Source organism: Anas acuta, chromosome 3 (assembly GCF_963932015.1).
Source record: "Anas acuta chromosome 3, bAnaAcu1.1, whole genome shotgun sequence".
Lineage (NCBI taxonomy): Eukaryota > Metazoa > Chordata > Aves > Anseriformes > Anatidae > Anas > Anas acuta.
Genome location: NC_088981.1, coordinates 37,690,327 through 37,709,608, shown reverse-complemented (window position 1 = coordinate 37,709,608; position 19,282 = coordinate 37,690,327). Strand labels below are relative to the sequence as shown.

At 35.5% G+C, this 19,282-nt stretch overlaps 1 protein-coding gene across 2 annotated transcripts in view; it reads right to left on the bottom strand.

Annotated features, from left to right (window-relative positions):
* Positions 1-19,282, bottom strand: part of SRBD1 (S1 RNA binding domain 1) — a 127,804-nt gene that overhangs the window by 36,964 nt on the left and 71,558 nt on the right. For both annotated transcript variants that reach the window (XM_068676668.1, XM_068676667.1), the window contains exon 17: positions 15,446-15,528. In XM_068676668.1, the coding sequence (XP_068532769.1) occupies positions 15,446-15,528 (83 nt within the window). The remainder of the gene's footprint in view (positions 1-15,445; positions 15,529-19,282) is intronic.

Genomic DNA, 19,282 nt, shown 5'->3' with positions numbered 1-19,282 from the left:
CTGCTTGCCCTTAGGGCTTGATAGAGTTAAAGGGCAAAATCCTGGCTCCATTTAGAGTCAGTGGGCAGTTTGCCATTTAATTCAATTGGTCTAGTATTTCACAGTGACCTTAAGGGTATACTGAAAAACTTGTACCCATGTATCTTTCCTTTGCTTGGAGGAACAGCAGCAGTGTGTATTAGTTTTTAACAGTTAAGTCTGGGTGGCAAATAGGACACTTTTGCTTTTACTTTAAAAGCTCACATCAAGCTCAGAAGCATTAATTCAGAATTATGGGATAAAGCTATAAACATTGGCTCATCAACATTAAATCTATCATCTTCTGTCTAAAAATGTATTTAAAATTAAACAGGCATCTGAGAAAACATTCACTTTTTCACATTTTAAAGGAAAAGATCACACAAATCACATTTTATTTCACAGCAAGAACACACATTGTTTTCAATGGTAACAAAAATGTGGCTGTACCAATGCTATGTTGCAACTGACTTTGGAGACACTTGCAGAGACAGCATAGGCAGGACATATTTTAGATGACACCCATCTCAGCATCCTAAACTAACTACAACATTTAACAATTCACAGCACTATTTACACCTTCATTTTTACTTTTAGAATTGTAAAGCTTTTAAACAGCAGACTAGTATACCTCTAACAACCTAAGAAAAGAGGCACAAGCCTTCAAATGAATCACAAGGAATTAAATCTTCAAGATCTAAACAAAATACATATCTGTTTTTATGTTTTTGTTTGTTTTGTTTATTTGTTATTCCAAGTCCCTCTGACTCTAACTGAACATGTTCATAGCACCAAAATAACTGGTTGCTGCTTCATGATTCAAATCAACAGCTAATAAAGACCTCTTTGTCAAGGATGATGAGATGACATACAAAACTCCAAAAGAAAAAACACAAATTCCTTGAAAAACAACTACTTCCGGTAACAGGGTTTTGATGAAGACATTGATTTCTGTATCACTGTGGGCAGGTACATATCTACAGAGATTTCATAAAAATAATTAGCCAGCTAAGAGAAGACGTAATTCAGAAATCCTATGGTTTTGTTTTTGTTTTTAAAGTCAATGACATTATTACTCACTTCCTTATACAACAAGATTCAAACGCTTCCTCATGTAAGTCATACAAAATTACAGGACTGTACAGGTTAAGCTGTGGGGAAAAGTAAAAAAAATAAATATTTGCAGTGTCAAATTTATTTGCATTTGTTTCTAAGTAAGCTCGAGTATATGATGTCTACTCTGAGGTTTTGGGGACAAATAATGAGCAAATACTCCTCCTCCTTTCAGCTAATGTATATGGGTATTTTTATACCCATATTTAGAAGTTTGGCAATAAATGTAGAGGGTAACTGATTTTGCATAATGTCTCTTTTCCACTTTCAACATTCTGGCAGAATATTAAAGACCAACTTGGGAAAGACGAGGGCAGAATAATTCTGTTATAAACTGTTTTCTCAGTTTTCAACTGGAAATTAAATTAGTAATCATTGTTCAGAAGATTTGTTAATACCATAAAGCTTGCCCTCACCCCCAATACTTCAAAAATAAAAAGTATCAAAACCTGCAGATAGTCACTTTTATCTTAACTCAGACAGGCTGTGGTACTTGTACAGTCATAAAACATTTTCCATATATTTTCATCATGTCAAATGGAAATATATTCCAACATTTGAATTATGGAAACACAACCTGGCACAACCTGATAGTTCAGGAAGTGGGAGAAAGAAAAAAAACGTCAATTAATGCAATTACTCACAGAAAAGATACCAGGATGAGTACCTATCAGGTCAGGTTCAAAAACACATCAGAAGCCAGTGTCAAAAAAAAAAAAAAGAAAGAAAAAGAAAAAGAAAAAAGCTTGCACTCTCTATGCTGAGTAGCACTATTAAATTCAGATGCAAGGTTCTGTTTAGGTTGGACAGGCCCCAACAGTAGAACAAAGTCAGTCTGTCTTAGTACCATAACCAAATTCTACAAGTTAACAGCTTTTCATGAAAAGCTGCCATTTCAAAATGTCAATCAAACCTGAATATAAGTGGGAACTCCTGCAGAAATAACCAGCTGCAGGTTTGAAAAACATTTTTCACTGAAAGTGGAAACACAAAAGATGTTTGAATGAGATCTCTTTTCATTCCTGTAACAGTAGACGGTCATTTTCACAACATCAAGGACAAAAACACAAGACAAAATTGCAAATAACGTCTTGAAAGAACCATTTGCAGGGGTGATGAATGATTCAAGTTACAAATGACAGAATTATTGGCAAATGGAAACTCATTAATATGAAAAAGCTTCTCTTATAAGACTATAGCTTGACTCCACTTTTTTCTTACTACCTCTGAATTATTAGGTTGTGCATATTTATTTCAATCCATGTTTAATATTCATTTTCTCACCTTGAGGCAGAAGCTTGCACTAGCATCATCCAACTTGCAACAAAAGTATCATCGCTCTGCCATTTTGAGTTTATTAAACAAAATAAACATTCTCAGTTAATGAAAACTCAAATTCTAACAGAAGGAAGTTAAAGTTTAAAATCCATTTATTGAAAAAACAAGTTTTCTCATTCAGCTCTCTACATTCAAATCTAAGTCTTGTGTATGCAAAAAAAAGGCAAAAATACTATTTATGTAAGCGTACACTATAATGGAAAAGAAGCTTAGCAATAACATTTGGACATGTTCTCATTTCTAAAGAATATGGCTGGAATTAAGCTATTTTTTATGTTCTCTAAAAGATACATACTGTCTCTGAAAATTCATTTGCAACCCAAACACCAGCTCCACCATTTTAATTTTTTTAAGCAACAGACTGATATAAGCAGCAATGCATTCTGCAAGTCTCTACGTTCAGTGCCATGAAATGTATTTATGTAATGGGGAGCTCCGCTGAATAGCTTCACCAGTACTTAAAAGACCCACACCTAAGAAAGCCAGGAACACCTGTACTGTAAAACGATCGTTCATTACACCGTTCTCAGTATAACCAAATAACTAAATGAATGACAGTGTAAATAAAAAATGCATGGCAGATAAACACCTCAACATCTTGCACAGTTTAGAGCATTGGTGTAGACATCCTACTTTACACACTTTAGCCTGTGGCGGTCACACTGGGAAGGAGGCAATGATCATTGTGCAAATGGGATAACATTAACTCTTTTGAGTGACACCACCTTTTCCTCAAGTTACATTTTTTCACCAAAAGCAAAACGCACAAAGTTACATAAAGTTCACAAATTGTACCAAGATTAATAAGCACAGTTGTATAAAATAATTGCACATATCTATAGAATTAAAGGTTTGATGAGTAATAAAAAGATTGAGACTAACAGATATGATTCTTCAGCAGCATTCACCTACAACTAAGATGCTACACAGCATTAAATTCAAATAACTCATCAGTATAGCCTCAGTGTACTGAGACGTTGGTCACCCCATGTCACACTGTAGTACTGTGTTCTACAGAATACTAATATAAATGTACGATATCCAAAACCTTAATCTTCATATGATATCAAGGTGCATTTCTTTAGCTGCAGGCTGCAGCAGAGCACCAAAGTTACCTGAGAGCTTTTTCTTACACCAGAAGTTTATCAGTAAGACTTCCACAAAAAAGATGACAAGAAATATAAGGAGAATTTTCATTGCTAGTTCTCGTTGTTAACAATTTGTATCACCAGCATTTGTTTCTAAGTAAGCTGGAGTACATGATGTCTACTCTGAGGTTTTGGGGACAAATAATTAGCTGTATGAATAAACAGCTGAAGTAAGATTAACTTGACCATAAAATGTTGCTACCAACCTATTTAAAAATCGAGACAGAGAAAAGGGAAAGAAGGAAAGAAACAAACTGTGCCAAACCTACTGCCTTCACAAGCAGAGTACTTTTTGAATATACTCAAAAGCATAAGGATTTCCTATTTACTTCAGGAAACAGCTTACGAGTCAAAACGTGCTGGAGGGTTTTTGTTTTGTTTTGCTAGGAGCTGCCAATTGTTAGTCAAGATTACTATTCATTTTACAGGAGTGTTAAGAATGCAAATGGTTAACAGTAGTATAAACTATATACTTGGTTTAAGTTTGAATGTCTAAAACTATTACACACTGCATTCATCTGCATTCCCTGTTTATGGGAATGAAATATGTAGTCATTTGAAGTCCACAATATGTATACTGTGTTTGTAATAACTGCAGATTTTACAAGCACATTATTCTTTCCATTAGGATTAAAACCTCACCGAATAGCAATTTGTGAAAGAATTCTAGCAGGGCCCTGAGCCCAGAACTCTGACCTCTGATGAGATGCTTGGCAGCAACAAACTCTAGGTCTAAGCAAAACATCTGGTTTCAGTTAGACTTCCTGAAAAAATAGCCCCTGTACTGGGGAAACTGGTATTCACTCAGCTTTGTCTATACGCTTTGACTGACTTCAACACTGCTACAGGAAAAAAAGCTTCACCAGAATGCACGTCAATCACTATAGACTTCTTGGTGGCCTCCAAAGAGCCAAGCACTTACATTAAGAGACACTTTATGCATTTGTTCATGCTTCTTGGGCATTTTCCTATTGTACTTCATAGCTCAACGTTTGCTTCACAATTAGTGCCAACTGTGAATTATCTAATCCAAAAGTATAGTCAAGCTCAAAATATAGATTTTGCCTGAAATAGTTTCTGCAGGTTTTTTTTCTTTAAACAATAATTATTTTAACTTCATTTTTCTTGCAAATTTAGACAATCACTGTCATCATAAAATGAATGGGAATATTCCCAAAAGAAACACAAACTTAAACTGCCAAGAAATTTGTAAGAACAGCAACAGTTTTTGGTTGGCTCCCAAAACATTTTCTACACGACAATTTTTACATTCATTTTATGGACAACGGTAACATAGAAGTGTAAGTGTAGAGCGAAAGCTGATAGAATGCCGAAACACCAAGACTGTTCCTGTGTGTAAGCACCACAAGCTCCAGCAAGCACGGGTAAGGGAAGGATTGAGCTGGTGCTTTCTCCTCATTTTCCTGAGATGGAAAGAGCACTGTATCACAGAATAGGTGAAAATGCAGATTTGAACAACTTCTGTGGGCTCTGTAAAAGCTGCACTTTGTTAAAACCGATGGCCCAGGTAACGAACACAAATGTGAACAGCCCAGTGAAGTGGGCAGAGTGCAATTTCCATACCACACATGACTCAGTGAGAAGTACAAGGCCAAATGCTGTTTGCCACATTTTCTTCGGAAATATTGTGTTTTTAAATATCATAGTGAAGGCTCTTGAAACTAATTAAACCATAACAAAAAACAGCAAGCAATATCTACTAAGACCTTTTGAGTAGAAAACTCAAAATAATTGAGTTTGAAAGTAAAAAAATACAGAATTTAATTGAGATCTCTGCCAACATTCACTGATATTATATCATATATGTATGAATAAGAGCTGTGCAATACTGTTGTATCCACAAACAATTTTGTTATGTACAGATGAATTTACCTTTGATTGCTTGAATAATAGGACCTAAATCTATCAGTGAAATTCTTTTCTCTACATTCTCTACTGCCTGCCTTGATAAAAAAAAAAAAAAAAAAGGTTTTGGTGAAAAAAAGCATCTGAAAAAATATTTTCTTCCATCTACTATGGTATTTTACACAGGTCTGCCACACTAGTGTATATTGTCAATGTGCTCATAGTTTATTTTCTTCCTTTGATTGCTAATGCAATAATATTTTTATGCCTGATATAGCAGTAACTTTACCCTGGAATTAAATGTCAATTTCTACTTTCCACCCCCAAAATTTGAAATTAAACGCCACAGATACTGACCCCCTGCATTGAGGCGAAATGCAGCCACCAACTCACAAAGGGACATTTATAAAATAAGCCTTGCTTGTTTGAACTGCAACACTGCCGTCACTGGAGTTTCACCCGGGAGACTTAAATAAATAAAAATAAACCGAAGTAATAAACACCATGTTTTATGGAGTTGCGCGCACACACACACACACACACACAAGAAGTCCTCCTGGCAAACTTTAAAGATTAAACTTAAAAGCTGCCTCTCTCATTCCGGAAGACTCCTGGCCTAGACTGCTCTGAAGGCCTAGCAGCCCAAGTGCCCCTGTTCCACCTCAGCACCACGATGCAGAAACCAGATTGATGCTCCAAATTAAGTCAGCTTAGTGATTCCTGAGTGCAACAGAAATAACGAATCCCCAACTAGAATCTCAAGCAACATAAGATATGTTAAAAATATAAAACACAACTGCCTCTAGCCTATGGCTCTGCAATATGTCATGTCCTACAAACAGTTACGTCCTCTGAGGAGCTCGAGTTTTCTACTACTGATGGCATTCCACTGGCCATGTTATTCACATGTCTTGAGTGAAACAATTCATTTATTTACTTATTTTTAAGGGAGTAACTTACATCTGTCCGTGGACTTTAGGGTTTTGGAAGACTCGATATAATTTCAGAGTCATCATCATCAGCTGGTTGACAGCAATAAAGACAACATTCACTTCAAATAACCCTGAATTATATGCAGTTGAGTAAATTTGAATTTGTTTTGATTTAAGGTCTTCCAAAGTTGAGGCCAACATGCTGAACAAAAATATTAAACTATCTATAACCCTGTGTCAACATATGATGCTACTGGGAATGGTAAGTGAATTAATTTTCCAAGGAAAATTAATTACTTATGACTTACAGTTGTAAAAGCAAACAACGTAACTCTGGATTAGGGCACATTTAATTTCTGTTTGGAGTAGCGATTAAATTAATTTCATATAATTCATGGTATGTAATGGAAAGCAGAACAAAGATGAAATCTTAGACAATGACTGACACAGAAAAAAGTGTATATTTATGTTCCTGATCCAAAAATAAAGGTCACAGATATTAATCACTGTCTAGCAAAACATGATTTTACTTTCTAAAACGATTATTTTTTTCAAAACTGTTAAAAAAAAGTGTTATTAGCCAGATAAAATCTAAAAAGCAACAAACTAAAAAAAAATACCAGAGCAATCTTGCAATTTATAATGTCTCTTAGTGAAACAAAAGTACAATTTTTTGGTGATATCAAAGGATTGACAAATAACTGTCACATGATTCTTTTGAGGAACAGCAACACTGAATGCATTTTACACTAAGTTTAATCCATTTTAACTTAGGAAAAAATTGAAAAATTTGATTACAGATCCAAAATTTAAATGCATACATGAACACTGAACAACTTAAACCTTAATTGTACAGTTTTTATCAGAAATTCACATTTTCTAGTAAACAGTTAATGTGAAAAATAAAACCAAAGTTCAATGAACCTGTGAAAGAGTTCTTGCAGATTTCCATAATTTAACATTTGTTCAAATCAAGAAAAAAAAAAAAGGTGTTTTTAAAGGCATCTCAGCGCAAAACTTACCGGTTCTTATTTTACAGATTTACCACTAAGACAGTTATTAACAAATATTAACAAACAGGTTACAGGTTTAAACTCCCATCAGCACTTTCATTGCCAGTTATGGACTCCTTCTGAAAGTGAATATGAATTTATTCCTGATTTCAGTGTTTTGGATATCAAGTCAGCAGCTGCTGTGCTACGAACTAAACTGGAAGTATGATAATATTAGCATTTTTCCTTAAGAGTCAAATGACGATAGTGTTAATTCATGAAACCAAAACAACAGATGCAACATATGACCACTGCACAGCAAACAGTAACTACGAAATTCCACTAACAAATAATATTTACATGCAAGATGTTTTAAGTCTACCCCCCCAAACTCATTCAAAGCAAGTGATTCACATCTCAACTGCCACTTTTACCTGCTTTGCGGTAAAAAGAAGATGCTTTCACTACAGTCATAGTTCAAACAATGTTATCATTATAATGTTTACATTAAAATCTGACTATAATTTATAACGGCATCTTAAAAGATTTAAATTTCTTCAAATAAAATATGGGCTTGAAGCACAAGTTCTATGAATACAAATATCACAACAGGGATATAGAATAATTCCAAGAGTAATCTGTGTCGCTCTGGCTGTAACTTTACCGTGGTATTCTTAAGAACGTTTCAAAAATTGTAAAGAAGTTACAAAAATTTAAAACAAAGATTTAAACTCAAACAACTATTCACTGTTCAAATTGTATTTTTACCTACGGTTATTAAACACTTCAAATGTAAACAGGAAACCCACTAGCATTTCACGCATTTAGGAAAGTGTTCGGTCAAGGTACTTTTGGAAATATAGGCTTTATCACCCAGCTTTTAGTCAATTAAGTATTTCCAAATGGATGCAAAGAGCTACATTGAGGTGATTTTCCAGATTGCAGCCTTGCAACTCACATTTTGCTCCTCTTGCCACTTGGCTTCCGCATCAGAATAGTGTCTCGGAGGAGTTTAAATCTGCCCTGTTGGCTCATAACTCATCTAGCCTGTGTTTGAACTAGCTCTGCCCAAATGCACTTACAGAAAAGCAATTCAATCTGAAATATTACACAGGTTTGCACAGAGGGTATGCTATACCTGAGGAATTTTGCCCAGGAGCTCCTACCTACTTCTTTTGTGGCAGTAAACTACCTGTATGCCTTTTTTTTTTTTTTTGCCTTTTTTTTTTGGGGGGGGGGGGGGGGAGAGGGAGGAACTATAGCATATATAATTTTAATCCAATTCGAGCACAAATCACGAGATAGTTTCCACCAAGCCTGTTTTCATATGGTGACAAAAAAACTTCCTAAGAACGTTCTGCTAACAGAATTGGTAATTAAGCAATCAGAAACTAACTGACAAGTGAGGGTAAATCTGTCAAACAGCTGTTTCCTATCAACATGCTTTGATTATCCCACCTCCATATATCAACATTTCTTCCAAAAACTTTCCTACTTCTGTTAAAATCTCAGAAGCTCTATACAAATACACATATGCAGATACAAACTCTCCAATAATAAATAGCAGCAACACAAGAGGGACATTATTAGCATTAACATCTAAAATTTACCTGCTGTTCAGGTTGCTTACAAAAGGAACATCTCTGACAGTTTTCAAATGCTCTCTAGCATGCATTTTTGTGACAGCAGTGAAAAATAGATGCAGTCCATTGGCAGCTCCATGAGTGACATGTGCAGATGCAGTGATACTGCTGTGCTCTTGCACTCTTTGTAAATACACAAGCACAATTTTCCTTCATTTCCTTAAAGGGACAGTATCTCACCTCACTCAACTGGCATGTTTCCTTGGAGATGACAGCAAATACAAAATCATTAATAACATACATGCCGTTTTCTTTCTATATTCCTTTTTATTTTCCCTTCACTGTAACTGGCCACAACAGCCTAGCTAAACATTATTGTGCTACTGCTGTGCTATTTGCCTGACAGAGAACAACTAGCCCCAACCAAAGAGACTCTGCCAAGTTCCAGGATATAAACCATATTCCGCAGGCAGCAAAACTGTTGCCGAAGATAGGTTTAAATTATGCAAATCCAACAGAGGTGTAACTTACTTAGAAAAGAATCTACTTCATTTCATGGGGTGAGGAAGCATCCGAAAACCATTACCGTTACTGCCTGTCTCTTCCTGACAAAGCTGTCTGCAAAGATTTTCTTCCCAAAGACCTGCGACAGCTTGGTTCACAGGACTTTACTCTTCAAAATGAAAAGTGCATTATTCACCTAAAAACAGTGTTGGGCACGAACAGGTATGATTTTTCTTTGGTTTCCTCTCAAAGCTAATACTTTAACACTACTACACTATAATTAAGAGAATCTGCAGCCAGAAAATTGATGGTCTGCAAAACCTAACTGGATAAGTAATCCTAACAAAAGGTTTCCATAATTTCCTGTGTGTTAGAATTCCGGAATTAAGAACATATTCACCAGCCTATCCAATTACTTTGCACACCTTTTCCCTACTGCCAAGACACATTTTTGCCTGCTTTTAATGAGACTTTATGGGGAAAACCACCACACCCTGTCCCTCAAAAAAATTTTGTACACCTTAAAACTTGGAGGTGTACTCCTCTCCTTTTTCCTCAAGTTTCAGAGCAAGCAACTCTATTTTCTATGCAGGAGAAAAAAAAAACACGTAACAATAGTCTTCTTTGCAGGAGACTAGAGGTTCAGGAAAGAGATTAAAGTTTCCTTTATTGAGAAATAGAGCTAAGAGCATTCTTGTGAAATACTATCCCATTTGCCTGTCTTTCGAGTCCCAGTGAATTTGTTCAGAGATGAGACCTAATAGAGAGGAAGTAACTGGACAAATTCTGGGTGATTGTATTTTATTTTTTTAAAACAATACTGGCAACATATCCTTTAGTCTATGTTGTTTAGGAGATTCTTTAGTACCAGTAGCCAGTTTCTCTCGTCGTACCTACCCTACTGTAGCAGATAGACTCCAATCCACCAACATAACATTTCATGTTATTTTCAACTTGAAGTACATTTGTAATAAAACAGTTGTCATATGCTGTCAAAAAGGTGTGATATTAATTACATCACAGTAATCAGACCACCCTTAATAAGTGACATATACAAAACTGAACATTGGTATCCTTAGACACCTACTGTTTATGCAAAGTTCTCAATGCACCATTCCAGTTAAAGTACAAAAAAAAAAAAACACACACACAAAAAAAACAATATAAGCAAGCTCAGAACTGCCAGTATATCACAGGAGATCCAGTTCTGTGCCTAAATGCATGTATAAATTCAGTACAGTAATATAGAAAGAATGCTAAAGCATTTTGTAGACAGGCTGTTCAACCTGGTGTTGAAACCTGAAATCTGCAGTTCAGACCAGCAAACAACATTCCTACTGAACGGAGTTTTCCACAGGAGCTACATGAATCACACAATATAAAGCACTGTTCACCTAATAAATAAGGCATCCCGTTTTCTTAATCACAAAAACCTAAATTGCAAACCAACACAAATTTGTTTTAATAAGCTTAATAAAGCAAGCTCAAGTTTAAAGTTGCTTTGACAATCACACCTCAGAGATTAAAAAAACTACTCTCTCGCACATCGTATGTCATCGTGCTCTCACATCATACATGAGTGATTCTCCTATGCTATCCAAGTAATACACCTAACAACTCAAATACACTATGGGCCAATTAATCAAAAAATAAAGAAGAATAATAAAGTTCTTAAATAGTCAGCAAAAAACGTACATATCTGATTGAAGGAGCAGCCAGCTCCAGTGCTTCGCTCCATGTTATTCAATAACAGCATAATATGCAAAGGATTTATAATCAAAACCAGACACAAACAGGATACGTCTCTTTTGTATTATCATTAAAAACTCTGTATGTATTTTACAGAAAAACAATGATGAAGCTTTTCTTAAACTGCATATCAATTCTTTGTGATGGCCGATGTTCAGACTACGACAATTGTTTGTGCTCACCAGCTACTTCACAGCTTTTTTTTTAATTAGCAATTTCCTATTAAAAATTTAATTTTCAAGTTTCCTCTGTTAGAGAAACAAGACAACAATATTTAATTTATCCAGAATATTGAATTAGATAATAAAGAAATATATCCAATGATTAAGTTTGTTAAGCCTCAGAATGACTTAATAAATAAAGCTACCCAGTCACCTTTGCTGGGGTTTTCTAAAAATGGGCTGACAAACACCTGCAACGCAAGGGACAAGTCATCTTTTCTTGTGGGAATGACAGCAAATGGAAATAGTGCATAGAGTTGTTCAGCCTACAGTTGTGTCAGGCTGACCAAACTCATCTTACTCTTGGACTTAAGAGATACCCTAGAAGTTCCTTCAATTCCCATATTTTAAAGCCTTGCTATAGTTTGCCTCCCAAATATCTCCAATATGATTAAGCATGAAACTATTAAATGCACAGTCAGTTTGCCTCAAGTAAATAATTTTCATGATGGGGGCTTAGAAAAGTAATAAAATTTGAAATGATTAATTAATAATTTTCAAATACTAATTTGAAATTAATATTTGAAATATAATTAAGATACAATCAGATTTAATAAGGAGGATGCATATCTGATTGTGTTTCCTCTAAATTTGTGTTGTCATTTAACACAAAGCAACCTTTTTTTTTTTTTTTTTGGGGGGGGGGGGGGGGGGGGGGAAGGGAACAAACACAACTAAAATGCCTATCAAATTTTAGCTGAAATAATAAAATGTCCTATAGTTAATCAAATGCAAAGCTGATACAACTCAGAAATGAGAGGAACTTGGTGAGGAAAAAGGACAAGAAGGAATTGAATAGGCATTTCCAAATTTTCAACTCGTATTATTAGGTATTCCAATTAGCCTTTATGAAACCCTTTTGGTCAGGATCCTCCAGCAACATATAAATAAGAATTAGCTTAACAAACTTAAATAAGAATTAGCTCAACATTTTTTTTTTTCTCCTGAAGGAGCCATTGCTTAAGAGTACCAGTCACAAATTTTATTTCTTTTGACAAAAATGTTTCAGCTACATCTGGAATCAAGCACTTCAGAGGTTATAAAGCTGCATACATTATGACTTACATCCTTTCGGGATGTTAATTTTCCAAATGTGTTAAATAGCAAATATGTTAACGCATTCAAAAATGTATCACAGACAGATTTTTGCACTCCAAAACCTAGAAAGACCAAATAGCATGTTGCGTTTTCAAGATCAAACATAGCACATTTTTTAATATTTGACATGACTTGTTAAAAATCCTGACCCTTCAACACATACCATACGTTGTGTTCCTAGACTACAGGTGAGGCGGAGCTCCCATCACCATGATGTGTATTTTCCCTGCTGAGGTTACTATTTTTCTAGCATCCAGGAATTCTGCACATCAAACCAAAAGCCAAGAACAAGCCAAACTTAACCTTGTCCCTTCGCATTCTTCTTCCCTTCTCTGCCTTATAATGCAGATTCAAGCTTTGACTTTTTAAAGTTTTATTAATTTAATTCCCCTATAACCTAAAGTTATTTGTCTTTGATATAGAATAGTGAACAGAATGTTTATGCCAGTGCTGGTTTATTCTCATATGAAAAGCTGGTTTTCTGTTTGAGAGGAAAGATTTCACCCCCCCCCCCCCCCATTCTTTTTCTTTTTAATCCATTTTCTTTGCTCTGGAATTCAATTCCCTAACCACAACCTTTGTGAAGCAGCTTTGTTCTCAGCTCTTATCTACATCATCCAAGCACATTACAATTACAGTGGTGATTCATCAGCCAAAAATTCAGTTTGCAGTGTAATAATGTATTGAGCCACTAACTACTTTCCTGATATGAATTAAGCTTTGAACTGCCACTGGGAGGTGACAAGGCAAACATATTCCGCATCAGGCAGAGCTTGAGCATCATCCTCATGTTCAACTACAGAAGAAATCATACTAATATGAACTGAAGGTGATAAATTAATTTTGGCTAGGTTCTTGTCTGGGAGGAAAGAACGATTTTCCTAATGAGATAAAGATAAAAGAAAACAAGGACCTTTAGGCAACTGGAATTTTAGTCTGTGAGAGACCCTAATAAATCAGGTGGTGCTTCTCTTTGTTAAAGGAAGTACCTGTTAGGAGATTGGGGGCCTGTTTATTTTTCTCTGACAAAACAGATTTTCTTGGTACTGCACAAACTCAGAATCATAACTTGAAAGGAGAATGAAATCAGGTGGTGAAGTACAAACTTCATTCTTTTTTTTTTGTTGTCATCTAAAATAAGTTAACACAAATCGCAACTGACCAGGCTCAATTTCCTGAGTTGGTACTTACCCTGTTAGCCTGTACAAAGTACAGCCACTGAGGCTGTAGTGAACAGCTGCAATATGGTCATTGCAATATCTACCTGATATCATGCTCCCCAAACCAACTACCAACTCTATGCCTTTTAGCTTTCGACATACGCTTTTCTGTAACACGTACATGGGCCACAGCAGATAGTGTACATCTAAATCAGTACCTTCTGGCCAAGTAAGGCAAATTACACATAGTAATCAACAGTATACTTCAAATAGCAAGGTATTCCATTTTGATATTGATTAAAATTTAGTTTAAAAACAACTAACTTCTACTCAAAGGGCTAGGACACAAGGGCTGTGACTAGGACATAGCATTTCAAGATTCTTTTTAAACTTTTATTCCTTAAAACAAAGACCAACAAAAATCTATATCACTTTTCATTGTTGTTACTGCTGCTAATTTTATAAATAAAAGCAGTGCGTCTCCATTACTAAGAAAATCAAGTGTGTTTTAGACTGAATCTTTTTTTGACAAATTACTACCCTGATTTTAGCAGCCATCATTAAAGCCCGCTTTTACTGAAATAGAGATATGTAAGTTAAACAACTCTACAATATTTCAGTCTTTCAAGATAATTTTCTTCAAAAACTGTGGTATAGTTCATACTGAAAGATTAATTACATAAGTTAGTTTTACTGCTAAGTTCTGCAATTAGGAACACTAATACATATAACGTACTCTGCGGCAACACAAGTACAACTTGCAAAACCAGTGCTGCTTGCTACCTTTACCAACTAAAATGTTGGCCACAGTTCTTTCTAAAACATAAAAATGCAATAATCCAGGATACACACTTTTTTGAAATTTGTCACACCACCTTTAGCAGTGGAAGTAGGTTATTGTCGTCTGCTAATTGCATTCTACCCCATTAACTCTCACACAGTTACCTGAAAGTACAGATCCAAACACTTCTGTGCTTTTTATTTCTGTTCCAGCCTTACAAATTTACTTACATTCCATAGTCTCAAAAATAAAGACAAAAGCACATGCTATTTTTTCCTATCCCCCCCCCAAACCCCATCTCTATTTGGTGGGTATTAAGCACTTGCATAAACACTTTCCTGTACGGATGTCAAAATGCTACAAAATAACCATGTGTTATGTACCACTTCTCAATACCATTCCCTTCCTAAACACATTTTGAAGGTAGATGTTATTTCCCAGAATTGACCTACAAAAACATACAGAAAAGCTACCAAACATTTTCCAGTCGAACTTTAGTAAATGCAAAACTTCAAAACAAATGCTTTATTACAAACTTCTAAGAAGGAATGCACCTAATAGCACAAATTAATGGCTTCTAAATGGAGGATCAATATCTCATTGTATTTTACACAAAGAGCTAAAACCTCATTGCTGTAACAATGCAAAAAAAACAAAAAAAATAAAAGAAGGCTTTACAGATCAGGTTACCTGTCTGATCTGATGTTTTTAATAGACTATAAATCTGGCTACAGCCATTTCTGAGTCTCAATCACAATCGTTAAAACTAGAGATTAGAAAAGAGGCATTCCATGACTTTTTCAAAGGCATTTACTACCATTCTACCAATTCTACCAATATCTGTTAAAGGAGGCTAGTTGGCACTTAATTACAAAAAAAGCATTTTGATGTTGCTCTATATCATGATGGATTACTGAGATTAAATGATACATATTACCTTACCTGATACATTCCAACTCCTATGTGTTTGGGCTCAATTTTCACTAGCTCAGCTAATGGGTCTTGTACACGTCTAGCTATGGAAACTGAAAAATAGAATTAGAAGAAAAATATTGTTTTATCTGAAAAAAAATCACAATTATATAAGTGGCTTTGCTATTCTTTTCAGCCTTCTACAAATTTAACTTTTTTTTAACTTTGAAATTATCACTTTATATTATAATCTTTTTTCTCTGTTAGACAAGAGATGAAATGCACATTAATCAAACTTTTTAATTGAAAAATTAATGCAAAGACTTAAGAAGATTTCGTACTGTAATCACATTAGAATCATTTACTCAGGCCACAGAGCTAGTAAACATAACCGTGTACAGACAACTTTCTCCCTCATCTCTATATTAAAATGCATACTTAGCACTTAAAATTAGAATCTTCAAACTTAAATCACAGATATGTATCATTTGTGCATCTGTACTAAGAATGACAGAAATGGGGATGGGACAGAAGATGGCTGTGGCTCTTTGAAAGCTATTACCTTCAAAACCACACCCACAGCTGGCATTAGGCACACCAAGATGCTTTTTCTAAAGTTTATTTTACCTTTAAATTCATTTTTAAAGGATATCAAGAGACAGAGGAGGAACAGATAGAAGTCAGGAATAAGAGTGTATATACATTTGGTGGTTTCGTCAACGATACATAATCTTTAAATTGGAAAACTGGAAGTATCTCACCTGTTTGTTTTTTTTTTTAATATAAAACAAGACATAAATTACATGAGGATATGATTGTATCATACATAATTAAAAACATAATATATTTTTCAATAAAACATTTTATATATAAGTTTTACAGAGCTTTACTATTTTAATATATATACACATACACAAGCTTCACTCAGAATCACCTGTTTGTTTACATTCAACAGGACCTTTTGAGATCATCTCATCTAACTCCCTTGCTCAAGCAAGGTGAGCTAGAGCAGGTTGCCCAGGACTGTGTTCAGCTGGGTTCTGAACATCTCCATGGATGGGGACTCCACAACCTCTCCAGGTAACCTTTGCCAGTGTTTTACCACTGTCACAGTAAAAAAGTATTTTTTGTGTGTGTGTGTGTGTCTGTGTGTCTGTGTGTGTTCAGATGGAATTTCTTGAGTTTCTATTTGCATCCTCTTGTCCTGCCAGTGGTCACTACTAAGAAGAGTCTATCTCCTTCTTCATTCCACCCCATCAGGTATTTCCACACATCAGCGACATCCTTCTAAGCCTTTTTTTTTTTTTTCCCCAGTCCCAGTTCTCTCAGCCATTCCTTGTCTGAAAAGAGCTCCAATGCCTTAATAACCTCTGAGGTCCTAATCTGAACAACAGTTACCATTACTGCAGATTGTTAATGACTTCACAGTGTTTTGGAAAAGGATTCAACTTAACACTGATACTTGAAGCCAAAACAGTAAACCTAATGCCTATTTATTAGTTATGCAAGATTATCAAACAAGAACTGCAAAATTTGTCAACTGAAGACATCATTAGAGATTTCACTTCAAAGGATTTACTTTGAAGGATTTGCAATAGTGAATGTATAGTTAGCATGAAGTTCACTGCTCTGCCATGCAAGACTCTTCATACTTTTATTTTCCATATGCTGACGATGGCAGTTTGCTAGCTCGGCTCAGAGAGCACTACTCTGGTGACATCTGACACGCCTGCTTCTCTAGCAGAGAAGTTCTGCATTCAAAGGCTATCACATATGGCTTCTCATCAAAAATCACAAAAGGCTAACTAGTGCAAGTACAATTTTTATAGCTCACAAAGCTTACTACAGAAATGCTTTCTTACAATAGTCATATTAATTTCCTTGAAACACTAGTAGTAACTATCACCAGTCACCTAACAAACACAAGTGGAACAGAACACTAATGAAAGTAGTATCAATACAACACAGGAAACATTTAAAACTCTACAGGTATTTCTTCTGAATGCTTTTATGTCTCTCTCTCTGTACAATATTTATCTGCTCTAAGTTATCTTAAACTCAATAACCACAGAGCATTTTACAGAATTTTCTTTTTAACCTAATAGAAAAGTTTCAAAAGCTACATTTTAGACAACTGAGAGCAATATGTCACTGTCCACATCACCTTTCATTACATCTTTTAAAATCAGGCAACTACACAGATAGGCTGCTATGGGAAATTTCCAAGCATAACCTTCTCTAAGGAACCTTGAATGAGAAGTAAAACTTGGACTCTTCGTTTCCTAACAGCTAGATTGACAATGCCGTCATATCCCTATGAGGCTTTCAGCAGAGGTGCAGGCCCTGACCCAGCAAAGCCCTTCAGCACAGATGCATGGCGGTAATCCCACCGGAGCCAGCAATGCTCTTTGCATGCATAAAGTTACATAGATAGTTAAGTGCTTTCCTGGATGATACAGGAAATAGTTACAATATTGAAGCGTAAAGATCAATTAGCAGTCAGTTATATGGTTTAAAGGATGCAGTTCCTACAGACATGCCAGCAGGACAGCTGACCTGCTGAATTTCCACTGAAGCCTCTATTTTACTCCAGAACACTTCAAATTCAAAATAAAAGACAGCACAATAGGGAAAACATTAAAGAGATTACAGATTCTCTCCAGGCACAAATTCACTCCAACAATGACTCAAGATGAACATTCACTGTCTCTTGCACAGACAAACCCACCTTTTCTTTGTTATATTAATAGCACACTTCAATAGATGTATCTTTTTAAGGGGCACTGAGGCTCCACTCCAGCAATTTGATCCATGTGGCTGGACTCCTGCAATGCAAGCAGAGCCTGGCTGAAATCATGAGGACTCTGCAGAAACGCAAGGTCTGCTCCCTGTGGACCAGACTGCAAAATCAGACAGTAAAACCTGATGGTCTTACATTGTCCTCATAAAAATTAAATCACTGTACTTCAAGCATTTTTCAGATTAAAGTATTACAGTAATACAGATATTTATTAAAGGCAATCGCTTGTGTGTTTTAAAGCCCACTTCAGGAACGGCTATTAACCATTAATTTTTAGAACACTAAAGATGAAATAAATTGGCAGTGCACTCTCACTTCCACTGTTAACATGGTATGCTTCTCTTTTTCTAACAAACAACCAAATAAATAAAGCTCCATGATGGCATGCAGGGAAAAAACAGAAAATTGGGTTTCTCAAAAAATCATCTGCAGAACCAAATTAAATTTTTGAGATGCCATTCACAAAATATACTAGTCTAAGTAACATGGGGAAAGACATTATTCAATATTAAACAGAGCATTAGCATCAGGATGAGACATCCTTCTAGTAGAAAACAAGAATTGCACACCAGATAGCTGCAAAGCTTCTTCAAGTTGTCAATTAAGAACAAAACATTATTGTAATATTTGGAATGACAGCAACATATTGTGCTGCCATGCAGTAAATCCATGTAAAATTTAAAAGCTTGAGGGGACAGGATGGCCTAGGTGGTCCTCTGGCTTTAATGTAAATTAACTTCACCTCCAAATACAAAGAGAAATAAAGGTGAAAGAAAGCATATTAGCCGAAATCCTGTCTTGTCATTAGGACCTTTTCTGTCATTTTGTGAGAAAGGTAATTTAACTGTTTGGTGGTCTCAGTTGACTGTACTGTGGTTATTTGACAAGACAAACCCTTCAGATATTTAAATATTTTTGCCTGCCAGTGATAACAGTGCAGCGCCTGAAAAGCTTGCATAAGAGTTGCCTGCACAACTCACATCAGTCTCAGACTCTAATCTTCATAGAAAATACATTGTTATATTAAAATGTTTTGTTTCCTAATGGCTAATGAACAGATGTGCCCT